The sequence below is a fragment of the Podarcis raffonei genome, chromosome 9 (assembly GCF_027172205.1).
Source record: "Podarcis raffonei isolate rPodRaf1 chromosome 9, rPodRaf1.pri, whole genome shotgun sequence".
In the NCBI taxonomy this organism is placed as follows: Eukaryota; Metazoa; Chordata; class Lepidosauria; order Squamata; family Lacertidae; genus Podarcis; species Podarcis raffonei.
This window is the reverse complement of record NC_070610.1, coordinates 79,995,115-80,015,024: the sequence shown is the minus strand read 5'-3', so window position 1 is coordinate 80,015,024 and position 19,910 is coordinate 79,995,115. Positions and strand designations below refer to the sequence as shown.

General features: G+C 53.0%; 1 protein-coding gene and 2 long non-coding RNA genes across 4 annotated transcripts in view; 2 read left to right on the top strand and 1 right to left on the bottom strand.

Annotated features, from left to right (window-relative positions):
* Positions 1 to 13,897, top strand: part of SFXN5 (sideroflexin 5) — an 89,872-nt gene extending 75,975 nt beyond the window's left edge. For both annotated transcript variants that reach the window (XM_053402268.1, XM_053402267.1), the window contains one exon: positions 13,068 to 13,897. In XM_053402268.1, coding sequence (XP_053258243.1) covers positions 13,068 to 13,145 — 78 coding nt within the window. In that variant the 3' untranslated portion in view covers positions 13,146 to 13,897. The remainder of the gene's footprint in view (positions 1 to 13,067) is intronic.
* LOC128420616 (uncharacterized) overlaps positions 1 to 19,910 on the bottom strand; it is a 393,346-nt gene that overhangs the window by 1,170 nt on the left and 372,266 nt on the right. The window lies entirely within an intron of this gene.
* LOC128420615 (uncharacterized) lies at positions 17,895 to 19,035 on the top strand. The gene is made up of 2 exons (XR_008332070.1): positions 17,895 to 18,579; positions 18,665 to 19,035. It is a non-coding gene; the product is annotated as an uncharacterized LOC128420615 (long non-coding RNA).

Below are 19,910 nucleotides of genomic sequence, written 5' to 3'. Positions count from 1 at the left end.
GCCAGCCTCGTTCTCCAACTGGGCGCCCTCCAAAGGCTTTGGGCTGCAACTCCTGCCAGCGTCAGCAGCACACAGACTTGCTGGCTGGGACTGATGGGAGGAGTGAACCGCATCAGAAGAGGCTTCTGCTGGATCAGGCCAGTGGCCCATCGGGTCCAGCCAGCATCCTGTCCTCACCCAGGTGCCTGTGGGAAGCCAGCAAGCATCTCCGAATCTCTCACATCACAGTCGGAAACAGCAGCTAGCAAAATCAAGACCCTGCTCCCTCCCTCCCTTGCCAGTCCCCCTGCCCAGTCTTCTTGCCCCTCACCCTGTTGGCGCGCCAGTTCTGTCTCTATCACAGGCAAAGCTCATGGGCCCAGCTGGGGACTCGGGATTTCCTCTCTCCTTCCCCTTGGCTTTGCCTTGACGCTCCCCTCGGCTCCCACCACCCCTTTGCCTGGCGTCCGGAAGACACCTTTGCTGCAAAGACCACCGGAGGGCAGGGAAGTCTGCTGGAGCAGGAACCGCCTCCCTCCCTTGCTCCCTCTTCCTGGAGCAGGTAGGTTCCTGAAGTAGCTTTTGCCCTGGTCTTGGACACTTGAGAAACATCCACACTCCCTCTGTCTTGGACCCTGAAACTCTACTTGAGGGACATCTTTGGGAAAATAAAAGGCTCAGGAGTAATTGTTGTTGAGTTGTTTAGCCGTGTCCGACTCTTTGTGACCCCCTGGACCAGAGCACGCCAGGCCCTCCTGTCTTCCACTGCCAACCTCATGTTGGTAGCTTTGAGAACACTGTCCCACCATCTCGTCCTCTGTCGTCCCCTTCTCCTTGTGCTCTCCATCTTTCCCAGCATCAGGGTCTTTTCCAGGGAGTCTTCTCTTCTCATGAGGTGGCCACAGTCTTGGAGCCTCAGCTTCAGGATCTCTCCTTCCAGTGAGCACTCAGGGCTGATTTCCTTCAGAATGGAGAGGTTGGATCTTCTTGCAGTCCATGGATCACTGCCTTTCCATGGCGAAGGGGCTTGAATAACTCAGAGAAGCTATGAGCTATGCCGTGCAGGGCCACCCAAGATGGACAGGTCATAGTGGAGAGTTTTGACCAAACGTGATCCACCTGGAGCAGGAACCAGCAAGCCACTCCAGTATCCCTGTCAAGAAAACTCCATAGACAAAGACAACAGGCTCAGGAGTAAACCCTCCACAAGTCCAGAGTGGAGTCCCTAAGGCGTATGGATGGTGCCTCATACGCCTCCTTTCAGCAACTCCTGCAGCCAAGCTGGTGCCCAACGTCTTGCTCTGCTTTCCTTTGTACCCCATCAGCCAGGCCAAGAGGGGGGTCTTGTTGTCTGGGCAGCCCAGGTCCCCCAGACACACTGCCCAGGCTGGTGCCCCAAGGAGGTCACTTTGGTGCTGCTGACGTAGTGGTTTGCCTTCACCCCCAGAGGTGCACTCCATTGCCTCTCAAGACAGCTGGATGCCCAGAAGAAAAAGAAGAATATACAAATATGGACCCACTCTTGTTTTTTATATTAAGTTAAAACTGTTTTTAATGTTGTATTTCAGATTGTGACTTGCCATGAGGTCTCTTGTGCTTGGATCCTGCTTAGGGGTTTCCCACAACAGGCATCTGGTTGGCCCCTGTGCAAACAGGATGCTGGATTAGGTGGGCCAGGGGCCTCATCCAGCAGCAGTCTCCTCTTGCGTGACCTGCCTCTCTCCTTGGGCATCTTCCCTTTGCCTTTGCTTTATGCAGCCTGAAATTTTGTATTTTAGTGTTCTGTTGGAAGCTGTCCAGAGTGGCTGGGGAAACACAGCCAGATGGGCAGGGTATAAATAATAAATTATTATATTATTATAATGTGCCATGGAGTCGTAATCTTAAGGACTCTGCCCGTTAGCGGTGAGCTGTGCCAACCCAACCAAACCCCGTCTCCCCAGGGACCCTCCTCAGACCTGTGCATTCTGCCAGCCTTGTGGCCACATCTCATAAGATTGTAGGGTTGGAAGGGACCCCCAAAGGTCATCTAGGGCAATCCCCTGCAATGTAGGAATCACATTCTCATTACAGCCCATCCCACACCTGCCTGCAGCCATCCTGAGGAGCCCTGGCCAGCAGCCCCAGCCCCTCCTGAACCACAGAGGATGGTGTGGGGCATGGGCCACGGCAGGGAAAGGGGGGAATGGCAGAGGCCAGCCACCACCTGCGAAGCTCTGGGGCAGGGCAACCGTTGTAGCCCCCTGGGTTGCCAAAGGAACCTTCCATCTGTGGAGTCGGGAGTGAAGGGAGTGGCGGAGGAACGAGAGCAACTTTCCCAGCCCTGGAAACCTTGCAATGGCCTCCAGACTGTGACTCTGCAACGGAAGACTTCCCTCTCTCTCTCTTTTTCTCCCTGTGCCTCTGGACTCCTTGAGACGGGCCTTTGAAACAAGGCAAGCAGGTTCTGCAAGAGGCTCAGTCCAGGCCGAGCCCCCACCCCAAGCGCTGAGCCTGGTCCCAGGGTTGGCGTCCCTTCTGAAGCAGAGAGAGGCTCGTCCGGTGGGGAACTGGAGGCCAAAGGGGTCAGGACAGGGGAGGGGAAACCCTCTTGTGTGGCTCAGGAGGGTTCGGCGGCCGGATCTGAGCAGGATCCGGTTTCCTCCTCCTCCTGTTCTCTCAGCTCCTTGCTTCAAGTATGTAAACTATCTGCGTTGCAAGCCCCTGCTAACCAGCCCCTACTGCCCCCCAGGTGTGTGGGGTGCTGGTGGGCATCAAAACATTCCTCTTTAACAGAGCCTTCACTTCCTAGTGCCTCTAAGCCATTAAGAGTCCTACAAAAAACAAACAACCTTGTAGAGGCTTGAAAGCTGCTCTCAGGAGGGAGGCACTTTGGAGCAGGGGCTGGGCGGTGGAGAGGTGGAGAGGTGCTCAGGCTGGGAGGGGGTGTTTTATGCCACCACCCGCCTTGCAGCTCCCTGCCCTGCTGAGTGAAAAAAGACCTAGTCATTGTCTTACTTCTCTGGGATCCATCTCTCTCCCACTGCTGTTGGCGGGCTGTGCCTCTGCCCATGTGCAGAGTGACATCCCAAGGGCAGGGGCAATATCACCTCAGCTGGGCTGGGCAGTCATCTCTGCTGCCGGGGGCTGTGCTTGGTCCCCGGCCCAGAGCAAAAGGCATAATGGAGCTCTGCACATGCTTTGTAAAAGGTCAAGGGACCCCTGACCATTAGGTCCAGTCATGGCTGACTCTGGGGTTGCGGCGCTCATCTCGCTTTATTGGCCAAGGGAGCCGGCATACAGCTTCTGGGTCATGTGGCCAGCAGGACTAAGCCGCTTCTGGCGAACCAGAGCAGCGCACGGAAACGCCGTTTACCTTCCCGCCAGAGCGGTACCTATTTATCTACATTGCACTTTGACGTGCTTTCGAACTGCTAGGTTGGCAGGAGCAGGGACCGAGCAACGAGAGCTCACCCCGTTGTGGGGATTCGAACCGCCGACCTTCTGATCAGCAAGTCCTAGGCTCTGTTGTTTAACCCACAGCGCCACCCGCGTCCCTTGTGGACATGCTTTGACTGAGTAGCAAAAAAACCCCTAATGCAATTCTAGGCTGCATTGAAGAGAAGCATCAGGGAGCATCAGCTGAGATTCCTGCATTGCAAGGGTTGGACTAGATGACCCTGGAAGACGCTTCAAACTCTAGAATTCTGTGTTTCTGTGCAGGGCTTTTTTCCCCAGCCAAAACTCACAAGAACTCCATTCCGGCCCCTCTCAGGTGGGCACTCTTGCCATTCCAAGAGAACAAGGGAGGAGTTCGTGGTGAATTCCACTGCCTCTTTTTCCAAAAGAATAGCACTGGTTCTGTGGTTCCCGACAGCCAGAGCAATTAAGACCCTCCCCAGACTGCGCCTCCATCTCGCTCCTCATCCGAGGCTCAGGGCTCCTCGACACGGCTTCCTGCCCAGTGTCGGAGCAGCAGGCTGGCTTGGCAAGCAAGTGGCAGTGGGGGAAGCAGGAGAAGTGGGGCTGGCTACCAGGCAGCCCCATCTGCCGCTTCCCTCCTCAAGACCCGCTGCTGCCGCAGAGCCGCTTGGGCCTGGCCTGCTCCTCCTCTGCCGTGTGGCTGCCTCTCTCTGTCTTGCCCACCCCTGGGCCTGACCTGCCTGTCCTTCATGCACCCCGTAAGGCACAGAAGAAGGAGTCGTTGCTTCTGGGCTCCGTGTGGGGCTGGCAGGATCCCTGGATGCACGTGTAGGAGCCCCATAAGAGGCAGGGAGGGAGAGGCAGGGAGGACAGGGGCGTCCCCTACGGGCAGCTTGGCACGGGGCTGCCATCACCTGGCCCCCAGGAAACTACAACTAATCCAGAATGCGGCAGCTAGACTGGTGACTGGGGACGGCTGCCGGGACCACATAACACCGGTCTTGAAAGATCTACAGTACATTTCCAAGCACAATTCAAAGTGTTGGTGCTGACCTTGAAAGCCCTAAATGGCCTTGGCCCAGTATACCTGAAGGATCATCTCCACCTCCATCGTTCTGCCCGGACACTGAGGTCCAGCACTGAGGTCCTTCTGGCTGTTCCCTCACTGCGAGAAGCCAAGTTACAGGGAACCAGGCAGAGGGCCTTCTCGGTGGTGGCGCCTGCCCTATGGAACGCCCTCCCGCCAGATGTCAAAGAGAAGAACAACTACCAGACTTTTAGAAGACATCTGAAGGCAGCCCTGTTTAGGGAAGCTTTTAATGTTTAACAGACCACTGTATTTTAATACTTTGTTGGAAGCCACCCAGAGTGGCTGTGGAAACCCAGCCAGATGGGCGGGGTATAAATAATAAATTATTATTATTATTATTATTATTATTATTATTATTATTATTCCTCTCTAGCAGCCACTCTTCGTTTATCTGATAGTTTGTTTTTTGCACCTGAGGTGCCCAAGGCAGCATCCCTTTCCAAGGAGTGTGGTGGAGTCTCCTTCTTTGGAGGTCTTTAAGCAGAGGCTTGACAACCATATGTCAGGAGTGCTCTGATGGTGTTTCCTGCTTGGCAGGGGGTTGGACCCGATGGCCCTTGTGGTCTCTTCCAACTCTATGATTCTATGATTCTATGATTCTTGCCCTGATGTAGTTGCCTCTGGGCAGGGACTCGGATTTTTGGTTTCTTGTCCTGTGTTCCTCTGCAAAAGGCCATGTATGCTGATGACAAATATTCAGGATTTATTATTATTATTATTATTATTATTATTATTATTATTATTATTAAGAGGGGGGGAGGGAGAACAATTTGTTGAAATGGCATTGGGCAGTCATTCACCTGAGAATCTCTTTATTCAACCCTGAGGGTTGAGGACTAAGAAAGGCAGTTCCACCTTGGCTTCCGTCATCCCCCTCCCAAGAGCTGTCCAGGTGTGTGTGGGGTAGGGGCTACTTCCCTTATTTCTGTTGTGGCACTCGCTGCCACAGCAACCGGGATGTGTGTGTGCTGCTGATGCTGCAAAATGTGAGTGATGGAAGTTGCTATTCCTCCCCACTCTCTCTTCCCCTCCACAACCTCCTGCATCCTTCAACACTTTGGGAGACAACCGCACTTTCTGAAAACACTGTTATTCATTTGTCTCCAAGGGAAGCTTCAGCTACGCTTGTGTAATTCACCCTGTTAAACTGACATTCCTCCGTAAGGATGGAGGGAATACCTGCGTTTTGCTGGACGCCAGAGAGGGGGCCTTGGGTGGCCAAGAGAATGGCATTTCTGATGGCAGCTGGGAAATTCTTATCTTGAAAGTCAGTAAAAATATATACAGTATTTTTAAAAGAGAAAGGAAATAGGAAGAATGGCAAGGAGCACAAGCCGATATCACTTCCTGGGAGCTGGGCCTCTGGTTTGTGGAGAGAGGCTGACGAGAACCATTCTTGTTTCACAGGAGCCTTGAATGCCCCAGGCCTTTAGGGGAAAGGAGTTGTGCTTGGCTAAGGTTTGTTAGCAGTGCTCTGGCAAAGTAGATTACCTTTGAGGGGAGGTTAGGAGTGCCATCCTGATTCAGTCTGTGCCTGCAGCGTGCAAATGAGTGTTACATCTACTTGGTCCTCTTCTTAGCCGTCCGCTGAGCTGCAGTAAACATGCCTGGCTTAAGGTGTGTAAAGTAACCACAGTCTCGTACTTGGACAAGCCTTTGAATGTTTATTTTTTCTGGGCCAGAATATGGTGGGCACATTGGGGCACTGGCTCATTTTGAGTGATTCGTTCCACTTCCCAAATCCTGCAGAAGGGAAGATATTTATTCCTTTTGACCATCCTTACCTGTCCTCTGACTATTATGTGTTTTGATACTTTGAGCGAAACTCTTTGGAAAGGACCTTGAAGGGGTCTCTGGTCCAGTGCTTGCCATACCATGAGCTTGGAATCCTCTGCCCCAGAGATGGGAAACATTTGAGAACCTAAGAAGAACTCTGCTGGATGAGGCCAAAGGGGCCCATCTAGCCTGTTCTCACAGTGACCAACAGATGCTGCAATGATAAACCCATAAGCAGGACCTGAACTCAACAGAAACGCTCAAATGCCATGATAGAAACGCTTGGTGCGACTTCGTGTACGGTTCTGGGTACCTCACTGCAAAAAGGATATTGTAGATCTGGAAAAGGTCCGGAAAAGGGCAACCGAAATGATTGAGGGAGTGGAGAAGCTCCCATGTGAGGAAAGGTTGTGGCATTTGGGCCTTTTTCGTTTAGAGAAAAGGTGGATAAGGAGAAGCACGATAGAGGTGTATTAAAAATCATGTGTGGTTTGGAAAAAGTGGATAAAGAAAAGGTTTTCTTCCTCTCTCATAGCACTAGAACTCGTGGACATTCAATGAGGCTGAATGTTGAAAGGTTCAAGACCGGGGTCAGCAAACTTTTTCAGCAGGGGGCAGGTCCACTGTCCCTCAGACCTTATGGGGGGCCGGACTATATTTTGGAAAAAAATATATGAACGAATTCCTATGCCCCACAAATAACCCAAGATGCATTTTAAAGAAAAGCACACATTCTACTCATGTAAAAACACGCTGATTCCCGGACTGTCGGCGGGCGATTGAGAAGGTGATTGGGCAGGATCCGATCCCCGGGCCTTAGTTTGCCTACCCATGTTCAAGACAGACAGAAGAAAGTCCTTCTTCACGCAGCGCAGAGTTAAACAGGGGTGGCCACCAACTTGGATGGCTTTAGAAGAGGATGAGGCAGTCATGGCGGATCAGGCCATCAGTGGCTACTAGTCGCGATGGCTAGTTTTCTCCCTCCTCTGTCAAGGTACCAGTTGCTGTGGATCCCAAGGGAGGAGAGTTCTGCTCCTGCTCTCGGTTCTGCTTCCAGGCTTTACCTGGGCACCTACTTTCCCTACATTCTTATCCAAAGCAGGACCAAGAGATGCCTTTGCTCGGAAAATCCGCAACGGACGAGGTTCCACAAGCTGTTCTTTGAGCAATCCCAAGCCCTTCCTAAGTCAAGAGACACTGAGGTCCAGCGCCGAGGGCCTTCTGGCGGTTCCCTCCCTGTGAGAAGTGAGGTTACAGGGAAGCAGGCAGAGGGCCTTCTCTGTGGTGGCGCCTGCCCTGTGGAATGCCCTCCCATCAAATCATAGAATCATAGAGTTGGAAGAGACCACAAGGGCCATCGAGTCCAACCCCCTGCCAAGCAGGAAACACCATCAGAGCACTCCTGACATATGGTTGTCAAGCTTCTGCCTAAAGACCTCCAAAGAAGGAGACTCCACCACACTCCTTGGCAGCAAATTCCACTGTCGAACAGCTCTTACTGTCAGGAAGTTCTTCCTAATGTTTAGGTGGAATCTTCTTTCTTGTAGTTTGGATCCATTGCTCCGTGTCCGCTTCTCTGGAGCAGCAGAAAACAACCTTTCTCCCTCCTCTATGTGACATCCTTTGATATATTTGAACATGGCTATCATATCACCCCTTAACCTCCTCTTCTCCAGGCTAAACATGCCCAGCTCCCTTAGCCGTTCCTCATAAGGCATCGTTTCCAGGCCTTTGACCATTTTGGTTGCCCTCCTCTGGACACGTTCCAGTTTGTCAGTGTCCTTCTTGAACTGTGGTGCCCAGAACTGGACACAGTACTCCAGGTGAGGTCTGACCAGAGCAGAATACAGTAGCACTATTACTTCCCTTGATCTAGATGCTATACTCCTATTGATGCAGCCCAGAATTGCATTGGCTTTTTTAGCTGCCGCATCACACTGTTGGCTCATGTCAAGTTTGTGGTCAACCAAGACTCCTAGATCCTTTTCACATGTACTGCTCTCAAGCCAGGTGTCACCCATCTTGTATTTGTGCCTCTCATTTTTTTTGCCCAAGTGCAATACTTTACATTTCTCCCTGTTAAAATTCATCTTGTTTGTTTTTGCCCAGTTCTCTAATCTGTCAAGGTCGTTTTGAAGTGTGATCCTGTCCTCTGGACAGGTCCCATCAAATGTCAAGGCAATAAGCAACTACCTTACTTTTAAAAGACATCTGAAGGCAGGATCCTTCCCTGTTTAGGGAAGTTTTTAATGTTTAATGCTGTACTGTATTGTGTTTTTAATATTCAGTTGGGAGCCACCCAGAGTGGCTGGGGAAACCCAAGCAGATGGGTGGGGTATAAATAATAAATTATTATTATTATTAATCTCAGGGCTGGGAGTTCAAGCCCCACGTTGGGCAAAAAGATTCCTGCACTGCAGCAGCTTGGACTGGATGATCCTCACAGTCCCTTCCAACTCTGCAGTTCTGTGAAACCGCCCTTCTGGGGATTTGCAGAAGTCCTGTGAACCCGGCCCCAGCTGGGCCTTGCTGATGTGCGGAGGCATCTGGTCCAGGTTCCTGAGGCCTTTGTTGTGCTGACACAGCCCCCGCCGCGCCCTTTGGAGAGGCTCTGTGTGGCTCAGGGCAGGCTCTCCGCTAAGCCCTTCAGCGCCTTCCTTTTAACACCTTGCACCTGTGGGACTTTCATGCTCAGCTGTGCAAACCGAGACGGGGAAAGCTCCCGCCATCCGTGCTGCGGAGGGAAAGTGGAGAGGCTGAAAGCTCCTAAGGAACGTCATTCATCCCTCCAAAATTCACTGCTTCGAAATGTCAAACACGGGGAGATGATCAAAGCCGAGGCAGGAAGAAATGAGGGGGCCCCGTCCCCTCTGGAGCAGGTAATTGCCCTTTAAAGATCTCTGAGCCTGGCAGATGAGGGGGGGGGACCTCTCCGACTGGCCTCCTTTCCCATGGTGACCCGAAGGCCAGGTGTTGCAGGAGAGGGAGCAAACAGGAGCATGGTCCATCTCGTCCAGCATCCTGTTCTCACAGTGCCCCATCTGGGGAACCCGGAAGCAGGACTCAAGGACAAGAGCAACTCAGTTTCCAGCAACTGGTGCTCAGAAGCTTTGCTGCCTCCCCTTGTGGAGTCTCCCTCCCCGCTGTTGCTTCTGGACTCCGGCAGCCCCAGACATCACAGAGTGCCAAGGCTGAAAGAGACCCCAAAGCCAGCTTGTCTAGACCGGCTGCTGTCAAGTCGGGCCCTTCCTGGACCACAAGTGTGGGTGATTCCCCACGCCCCACTTCCCCTGAACTTGGCTCTCTCCTTTGGGCCCCTGCAGCCAGAGCCACCCCTGTTGAATTGCTGCCCCCCTTCACTTGCTGGTAGGGAGCCTGGTCCCTTCTCCTTCAGAGAACCTGCCTGCCTACCTGCGCCTTTCTCCAAAGGTGGAGCATCAAGCCCAGGCACAAAGCGCCCGCTCTCTGCCTCCCTGGCCACCTTTGCGTGGGGTGCACGCGGCAAAGCAGCCACCCCAAACACAGCATCTTTCTCCTCCTCCTCCTCCCGCAGCCTGCCCTGCTTGCCTCCACATCCCCAGAGGCCCCTGCTGAACCCCTGTGGAGATGGTGCCCATCTGATGACACCGGCAGGTAGATGAACCCACTTTCTGATGGGGCTTAAGGAGTCCAGAAGTCCTTGGACAAGCACTCCCACCATCCCTGGCCACCCTGGAGAGCCGCTGGCGGTCAGTGTGGAGAATCCCGGTCAAAGTGAGCCAGTTGGGTCTCTGCCCCTGCCTGCCACCTTGGCCCTGGACCCTCCTGCCCATGGGTCTTTGCAGCCAGGATGCCAGTCTCTGCCCCGGACCGGGCCCTGGGCGATGTCACAGAAGCCCCAGCCCAGCCACTTGGCCTCTGAGCTTCTTCCTGGCAGCTTGAGAAGGAGCTGCACCTTCCAGCTGACAGCAGAGGGGATCACGGCGGCGTCTGGAGCTGCCTCCTCCTTCCTCCCTTGTACCTCTCAAGATCTTTCCATGTTCTGCTTTGTGTTCCAGTAAGAAATGAAATGGTGAAGTTGCTAATAATGGCTCTAAGAGAAAATATGCTACATCTGTTATGGATAGCAGTACAAAATTAGCTACTCACACCTCTGACACCCAAGATGTCTTCACTTAAAATACCCGTTGGCTTCCTTTACATAACTTGCTGATTATATTTAAAAGAAATACAATTTTGCAATTACTCTTCTTTCTGGTGTGCATCATTTTCTTTTTATGTTTATATATTTCTCCTTCATTAGTGCAGACTGAAGGGTGATTAGATCCCTTCAAACATTTTACAGAGGTTAAACGTTGATTAAGATTTAATTATTACTGTAAATAGCTTGGAATGACATATGGTGCAAAAACCTGACATATGTGCATTTGAATAAATGAAGTGCTATTTCCCAGGATGCACCGGGAACTGTTTAACAGCTTTGCTGAAGGGTTATGTTGCACCTCATGTTAAGACTGCTTGGATGTTATATTTTGTTGGGTTTCTGCAGCTGAAAGCTAAGAACAGTTTTTCCAGTTTTTAAAAACATTGAATATTTTAAATACCTAAATTGTTTTGCACAATTTTTTGCTAATTTGTCTAACTAGGTTAAACATTTTCAAAAGCATTTAGGTTTTCCCATGTTAGGTTCCTAGCATTGTGTCAGGCTCGGCGCCGGAGCCAACATACAGGACTTCCGATGTATTAAATTGAACTTATAAGCTGCATAAAATGTGTGGTCGCAAGATAAAAGTGCAAGCGAATCGTTTTTTGAGTGACGTGCTGCAGGACAGGAGGGTGAGATTCCGCCAGATAACAAGAGGTGTGTGGCGTTTTTATAGATCCTTGAGAAGCACTTGGAAAACAGAGAGAGAATAATTTGCAGAGATGGAGAGAGAAGGAGGGAGGGAGGGAGGGGAGGAGAGAGAAAGAGAGAGAGCACTAGAGTGTGTTGGGGAAGAGACCCCTGCGATGTCTTCGCCCTGCTGTAGAGGCAGCATTGATGCAGTTTTTGAGAACTGTTCTCCAAGAAGTTCAAATACGGGCCATTGTTTTCCTGGGTATTTTTGCAGACCACCTCCCACCCAAACGGGGAGGAAAGGGATGCCCCTTCTTCACCTGGCTGCCACACCTGTGGGCATGGTCTCAAAGGGCCAAATTAGCAGATGCACTGCATTAAGAACATTCTTGGAACCCTGTGGCTCGGTTTGGGTACCACTTGGTCAAGAAGGTTGACAGACTGGAAAGGGGGCTACGGAGAACCTGGGCGTGTCCACCGCCCAGGGCGGGGGGGACAAATTTAAAAGTGGGGAGAGTGAGATGCACATATTTTTTAAAAACCAGATATTTCAATGCAAGGCACAGGAGGAGGGTTCTCCCAATTTTCTTTCTTCGCCTCCCAACAAAGAATTCTACTGTATCTGACTGGATGATTTATACTTCATTGCTAATCTGCTCTGATGCTTTGACCTTCTTGTAATTTAATCCGTGGTTTATCAACCTGCTCTCAGCTGAGAGGTTCTACAGATCCCTCCACACCTTGTTTTTGGAGATCTTTTTTTTAAAAAACTGGAATGCTGCCAGTTTTACCTACACTTGATCATCTTTGCCTTACGACTCAGCATCCTCCTCTGTTTTGCCCTTCCGATGCTCCATTTTTGGAGGGTCTCTGAGACAAAGGCCACTCTCCAAACCTCTCACATCACCCCCCAGAACTCAGCCAAACCAAGACAGTGGTGTGTGCAGAGTGGCGTTTGGTGCCAGGCCAGGGGAAGGGGTCCTTTTGGCATCCGGGGAGGTGACAGAGGAGGCCCAGTCATGCGCAGCTGCCTCCTTGTGTTATTTGCTGAGGAGCTGCTGTCTTGCAAGGGGCTCTGCTATAATCTGGGTCTCGGGGAAAGCCTGCTGATAGTCCCAGATGGGAGGTTCAAATGGGCCATCTGCTCCTAGACAGTTGCTGGGTAAATAGTTTGCCTGCAACTGGTGGGGCCTTTTTCACTGCAGAGTCAATGATGTCTAAGTTGTTCTTGCCTCTCGTGTTCCTCGCTTGAGGGTTGATGTGCCCACTTCTGGTCTCCTCCGCCAACCTTGGAGCGAGAGTTGTTGTTCCCTTGCTTGCCCTGAATTCGCCAAGGGGCTGAGGGTTGCTTGACATCCTGGCTTCCACACCTCTCGAATGCCTGTCTCCATCTACTTATTTAAATGTTGGACTGGCCTCTCGGAGGAATTCTGGGAGGTTCCAGCCGGGGAACCCGCGAGGGAAGCCTCAGAAGAGGAAGGCTCAGAGCCGGGGTGGTGGTGCTGGGACATGGAGGACAGGCCAGAGGAGGAAGCAGGGCAGAATGGTTGGGTGCTGAACAAGCAACAGGCTAGAGTGAGAGAGAGGAAGAAGAGGCAGAAAGCACTGCAGACACAGGGCAGGCAGCTGAGAAGGAGGAGGTGGAGGTTGAAGCAGCAACAGATTCACAGTTGCTGGGCAGCCCTACTGTATTCAGCTCCCCTCCTTCCTTGTCTCTGCTAGGAGAGAGGGTGCCATGGGACTGGCGATGCTAAATGCAGAGGTCGGGTGGCTATCTGTCATGGATGCTTCACTTGAGATTTCTGCCTTGCAGGGGGTTGGACTGGATGACTCTTGGGGGCCCTTACAACTCTACGATTCTGCGTTCTTGTTGGCCACTGCAAGAACAGGATGCTGGGCTGGATGGAGGGCCTTGGCCTGATCCAGCAGCCTCTCTTCATGTTCCTGTGTGCTGATCTGCTCCTCCTGACCTACCTGTGTTTTCTCTCCCTCCCCCTTTGGCAGATTGAGACGTCGCGCCTGGAGCCCGAAATCACCCGGGCCACCACCAGCGAGACCCTGGTCTACAACAAAGGGTTGTAAGCGGAAGCGGAGCTGCCGGGCCTGGGAGACGGAGAGGCGTGGAAAGGAGAGCGAGGAAGACTACGGCGGGGGGAGGAGGAGGAGGAAGGGAGGATGACTAAGACAATAGAAGGAAAGAGCTGGAGAACTTCGTAGCATCTTCCCACCGCCAAGAGCCGAGCGTAAATTAACACTTTCAGAGACCCGGCGTCTCACGTCGGTCGGAAAGATTAATATTTAAAGTTTTAAATTAGCGACAGTAACAGCACAAAGGAAGGAGCGCCAGGGAGGGAGGGAAGGAGCCGAGAGCCAACATCCTGAATCCTCAGGGAGGGGACTGTCGTGGCCCCTTTCCGTGGCTCCGCTCGGCTCCCGTGCGAACGTTGGCCTCTCTTCTCCACGGCACTTTCGCCTCCCAGCCTGAGGAGCTCAGCCTCCCCAGCTCCGTTCGGTTCTGCACAGCACTCAGCCCCCGGCGCATGACTTAGAAGAATTAGGTAGGTAGGGCGTCTTGATAATCGTACTCTTTTGATTCAGTGTCACTCTTGCACCAGTCGATGTGCACAGAATCAATCTTAGATCCGCAGCACTCGCTTTGATTATAAACCAATAACGCGGCCAAGGTCGTAGTCGACGTGCAGCACCCACGTCCCCCACCCACCCGTCCCCACTGGCCTGAGGACTGCCGCCACACTCCACCACATATATCTCTCTCTCTCCAGTGGGCGAGCTCGCAAGTTAAATTTGCCCTGCTCTAATTGCAGCCGTCACTTGGTTGGAAGCTCCTGTGGTGGGTCTCCACGGATCGTGGCCTCTTCTCACCCTCTGGCAGGAGGTAGCAAAAAGCACTGTTTGCAGATTGCACACTCTCCATCGTGGAATGGGGGGAGCTTTCCGGCTGGCTGCCAAATCCCTTCCCGGTCTCTTGGGTGCCCAATGCGCTGCCATCGTAGAGGGCTCTGCCTACACAATGAGCTCGCCCAGCCTTCTTCCCCACTTGGCAGCGGTGGAGGTGCTTGGGGGCCTCCCTGCTTCTCCTGCTGCTTCAGCCCCAGATGCCCCGTGCAGTGCCATAAAGGGAGAGAGGCAGGGGGAAAGGCAGGGCAGATGTTCTTCCAGAGGCAGGAGGGAAGGCAGGTAGCAGCAAGGAGGATCACTGGGTAGCCCAGAGGAGGAGGCAAACTTCAAACGGGGTTCTCTGCTGGAGAAGGAAACAAACTCAGCTGGAATAATAACCCTCGTGAAGAACTTTCTGGGGGTGAGCATTGTTTGACAGTGGAGCAGACTCCCTTGGAGGTTTTTAAGCAGGGGTTCTGAGATTCCTGCATTGCAGGGGGTTGGACTAGATGAGCCTTGAGGTCCCTTCCAATTCTACAATTCTATGATTCTAATGTGGCGGAGCTACGCCCAGGGTTTCCATTGGCAGCGCTCCGTAGATTTGAGCCACCAGAGAGAACCTTGTGACCCCAGGCACAGGGGTGCCAGTCTGCAGTGTTTGGCCCAAATCAGGCCGCAAGCGGTGGAGGGGTCTGCCCCTCCTGGTGCATTTCATTCAGCTGTGGGGCCTGTTTTGACCCCTGGAAAGGGTTGGGAAGCAGGGAGGAAGCGTTTGTGTGCAAGGAAGTGGAAGGAAGGAAGGAAGGACTGATGCTCTTGCTTCTCTCCTTCAGGACTCCGCATTAGAGGAAGAGGAATATACAGTGGCACCTCGGGTTAAGAACTTAATTCATTCTGGAGGTCCGTTCTTAACCTGAAGCTGTTCTTAACCCGAGGTACTATTTCTGGGTTAGCGGATTCTGTCATCTGAAGCGTCTGTAACCCGAGGTACCACTGTACAGTCGTACCTTGGGTTGAATGTGCTTCAGGTTGAGCGCTTTCGGGTTGCACTCCGCAGCAACCCAGAAGTAACTGAGCACGTTACTTCCGGGTTTCGCCGCATGCGCAGACACATGCGTGGAAGCGGCAAAATGCGACCTGCGCATGCGCAGATGCGCCATCGTGTCTTACGTTCTATTCAGGATGCGAACAGGGCTCCGGAACAGATCCCGTTCGCATCCTGAGGTACCACTGTATTAGATTTTGCACCATGGAAGAGGCAGCGCACACATCCAAACAGACACTGAGATGGGAGTTCAGTGGGTGCGCACACACTCTGGGCTCTGGGCTCCCCCCCCCCACACCGCTGGAGAGGGGCCCAGGTCACCCAACCCCTGCCAGGGACCTCCTCTGCTGATGTGGAGCCCATTCCCTCGCTCTTCCTAGATTCCTTGAAGTTTGAACCCCAAGCCTGGTTCCTAGGAGGAAGGAAGAAGGGGCACCCACAGCCCCCTTTGGGGTGGGGCCAGGTGGCCCTGAAGATCCCTTCCAACTCTGCAACCCTGTCACTCTCTATGTGCCTTGCAGGTGAGCACTACGGGGCGCTAGTCTGGGAGTGGAACAAATCCGGGGGTCTCTTTCGGATTCCTTGTTCCAAAAGCATTAAGAGGGTCAGATTGCTTGGCTTCCAGGGCAGGCTGGGGAAGCAGCCGCCTTTCGTCAGAGATATCAGCCATTTCAGGGAGCCTCAGTCTCAGGTGACCAAAAGAGGGGTGTGGGTTGTGAGTCATGCAGAAGATGGCGCACAGATCCTCAAAATAGCTCACTTTTACAAAGAGTAGGCTACCCTTTCCTGTGGATGTCTGCAGGTCTGAAGACCTCTGAGCACTTTAGAAGTGAGCCTGCGGCAGCTGAGAATCCTGCTTGTGGGTTTGGCCACTGTGAGAACAGGAGGCTAGACTAGGTGGGCCTTTGGCCTGATCCTGCAGGCTCTCTTAGGCTCCTTCATAACACCGTAAAATTCAAAACAATTGCAATTAGCTGCACATTTATTCAAAATCTAATTAAAACTACTGTACTTAGTTTAATTAATTCAGCAAAGCAGATGAACTTGATCCAGTGATACCAGCTTTTCGAAGCCTCATAATCATTCACACCTCCATTCTGCCCCCATTCTGCCCCCCTTACCTCTTAGCAACCCCCCCCCAAGGCATCGCACTGCACCCCAGGAGGTAGGAGCACCCATTTTGGAAGGCCTGAGCCAGATGTTAATATGCTTTGAAATCTCAACAGGTTCCAATGTAGGGTTGAAATGCAGGAAATCCTAGAAGGGTGGAGTTGGAAGGGACCCCAAGGGACATCTAGTCCAGCCCCCTGCAATGCAGGCATCACAGATACGTAGGTTTTTGTCCTAGGCAAATCCCCCGCTGCCCTCCCAGCCTGCCTCCATGGAGGGCTGTCAGGAGGGAGGCCTTGAACTCCCCTAGGGATCTGCCTTCCACTGAATGAGGCCGTTGTTCCCTTGAGCTCAGAGTCGCCTGCTCTGCACTGACTGGCAGAGGGATTGAACCGAGGGCCTTCTGCATGCCAGGCAGGGCTCTGCCGCTGAGCTATGTGGTCCCTTCCTGTCTCCCACCCACCCGCCCGAATGGTGATGTCTCAGGCTCTTCTTGAAAGGGGCACCTGTGAATCCCACAGCTCTCGTGGGAAGGGACCCCTTCCTGACAAGTGTTTTCTGCTGTCGAGTAGCCCCCGTTCCCCTGCTGGACCCCTTGGCCAGAGGAGGCCCTGATCCTGCCTCATCTGGCCCCCTTCCTGCGTTCATGGGCCGGGAGCAAGGGCTGTTTCACTCCCCCTTCTCTCTTGGAGAGCTAGCAAACTTCCGCTTCCCGCAGCCGGGGCACCGAGCGAAGCCTGAGCAAAAGCCCACAGCCGTCCGCCTAAAGGCTAATTAATTTTTCCGCCTCCCCAAAGGTACAAAGGGGAGCCTGTGATCTTGGGACGGCGTCGGCGGCGTTTGGTGTTTTATCATTTCCCATAATTGGGGAGAGGGGGGAGGGGAGGAGCCCCTGCCAGGGTGGGTTGCTCACCTCCGCAGCCCGTAATAATGAGATGATCATCCCTCTTAGCTTTTAATTAGAACCGAGCAGCTAATTGATTTCTTGCGTATGTTAATTAAGAAATAATGAGGACGGCATTGCAGCAGGAAGAGGCGGCAAAGGGTTGGGTGTTGGGTGAAGGAGGAGGAGGAGGAGGAGGAGAGGCCTGCGAGGGTCCCTGGGGTGTCCCAAAAACCTTTGCCATTCCAGCTTAAGTGAGTTAGATTTGCCAAATGGCAAGGAAGGGGATTCCGACTAAACACCTTGAAGAACTTTCTGAGGGCAAGAACTCTTTGACTGGGGGACAGACTCCCTCAGAAGGAGGCGGCCTCTTTAAGCAGAGGTTGGGGGGCCACCTGCTAGGGATGCTTTTGCCGAGATCCCTGCATTGCAGGGGTGGACTAGAGGACCCTTGGGGTCCCCGCAACTCGTATGTTTCTATGAAAGGAGGGTCCAACTAAGCAGTAGGAATAACTTTCTGACGGTAAAAGCCGTTCAGCAGTGGAGCAGACCCACCTTGGAAGATGGTGGACTCTCCTTCGGGGGAGACTGGATGGCCCCTGCGACAAACACACCACAACTCTACTGCTCCTTGATTCTGTTATCCACGTCCAGGAGGAGATCTGTGGGGAGAGGCTTCCCCTCTTGCCCACACTCCCTCCCACGAAGGCCCTCCACCATTGGGTGAGGGGAGGTTGACCTTCAGCCTGTTCTCTCCAGAGGCTGTGTGTGGGCAGGATGTGTGCGGAGAAGCCAGCCCTCTCCCCAGCCAGAATATCTGCCTGCCTGCCCCCTCTGGGGGAGTCCTTTGCCCAGGGCTCCACCCTCCACCTTTGCCAGTCCACACAGCCCTGGGGGGAGGCCCGGGCCAGGCTCCCCAGGGCTGACTTCTGGCATCTTGCAGGGGAGCCCAAGGGTGGGGTGGAGGCCAGCCTGCAGGAATGGTGTTGAGCATCATGCGCGCCCCCTTCTGCTATGGAAGTGTATTTGGGCAGCGGCGGAGGGGGGACCCCCTTGTGAAAATGCACCTGGGGCCTTGGACGCAGCAGCTCTCGCCTCCTTCCTGGAGGAATCCCTTTCCTTGACCCATTCAGGTATCATTTGGCATGGAACCAAAATGTAACCTTTTCATTTGAAGGAAACAAAAACCCATTTATCATGGGATTGCATGTAAAGGGGAGCCGAGAGGCAGCCCCGGAATGCCTGTGTAAGTTCTGACTGCCCCCAAAGGGCCATTAATCTCAGGGTTACGCAGGAGCCACGGATCCAGAATCGGGGGTGGCGGGAGGGACAAGTTCTTCCTTTGTTTCCCACCCATTGAATTCTTTTCCTGGAGCTCATCATGAAGCCGTATGCCAGAGGGCTTGGGAGTGGGGGCATCTCAAACACCCCCACCCCTTGGCCTGTGGCCCTTTTCCTGCATTGCCCATTCCTGGCCACAATGTTCTCAGGAACATGGCGCATGGGTGCTGACAGCTCATGTGCAGGAGAGGACCACGGCTCTTGCAGGAGCCCAGCCATCAAACGGAGCAGCCAGGCAGGTCCCACCTGCATCAGAAGGGGCGCACCGTGGGCCTGGCTGGGCTCCGGACTGCAGCTCCCCAGTAGGCTTGGCTGGCCAGGCAGGGGCTGTGGTCAGAGTTCAGGGCAGCACTTGCGCCCAGGGCCTGAGCCTCCCTGGGCCTCGGCACCCGGCTTCCTTCTGGGAGGCCTTAGGTGGTCCTCGGCACCTAGATTTGAATGCACCTTATTGCTCTCTCAAACTGCAAATTGTAACTCGGAGGAGGCTGAGGGTGAAGAGGCTCCTCCTTGTCCTTCTCTGAACTCACTTCGTCTTCCAGCGACTACGATCACCTGACTGTCTGAGCGCAGATACCTCTGTCAATGCCAATCCACTTGGAAGTGTGCAGTGTCTTTTTAACTTCCTCAATAGATTTATTGACTGTGACACTTTATGTAACACTTCTAAATGTCTGGAATAAAAATGACACAGCTAAGTGGCTCCTCTCCTGGTCGGTCTGTGGCTCTTTGCCTGTGGGTTGCGCGTGTGATGTGCCCACCTGGGCCAAAGTGGCCAGGGAAGTGCCTCTGGGAGGGTACTTGGCTCCCAGTACGTTTCCGAGCACAATTCAAAGTGTTGGTGCTGACCTTTAAAGTCCTAAACAGCCTCAGCCCAGTATACTTGAAGGAGCGTCTCCACCCCCATCATTCAGCCCGGACACGGAGGTCCAGCTCCGAGGGCCTTCTGGCAGTTCCCTCATTGCGAGAAGCCAAGTTACAGGGAACCAGGCAGAGGGCCTTCTCGGTGGTGGCACCCGCCCTGTGGAATGCCCTCCCAGTAGATGTCAAGGAAATAAGCAGCCATCTTCTCTTTAAAAAGACATCTGAAGGCAGCCCTGTTTAGGGAAGCTTTTAATGTTTGACGGACTATTTTATTTTAATATTTTGTTGGAAGCCGCCCAGAGTGGCTGGGGAAACCCAGCCAGATGGGCGGGGTATAAATAATATATTATTATTATTATTATTATTATTATTATTATTATTATTATTATTACTACTACTACTACTACTGCTACCCCACCCCATGCCTTCAGCCATTGACCTAGATGGTTTTTCAAAGAGGCAAGTGAGAGAAATTCACAGAGGAGACGGCTGTCGATGCCCACTAGCCAGGATGGCTATGCTTAGCGCCAGTTGCTGGAAACCACCCGAAGGGAGAGGCCTCTGGTGCTCAGATTTGCTTACAGGCTTCCCATAAGAAGCATCTGGGTGGCCACTGTGAGGAGGCTGGAAGATTTGGGGCCCCTTGGCCTGATCCCTCAGGTTTGTCTTTATGCTCTGAGATTCATTTTACCACACCTGCTGGCAGGAC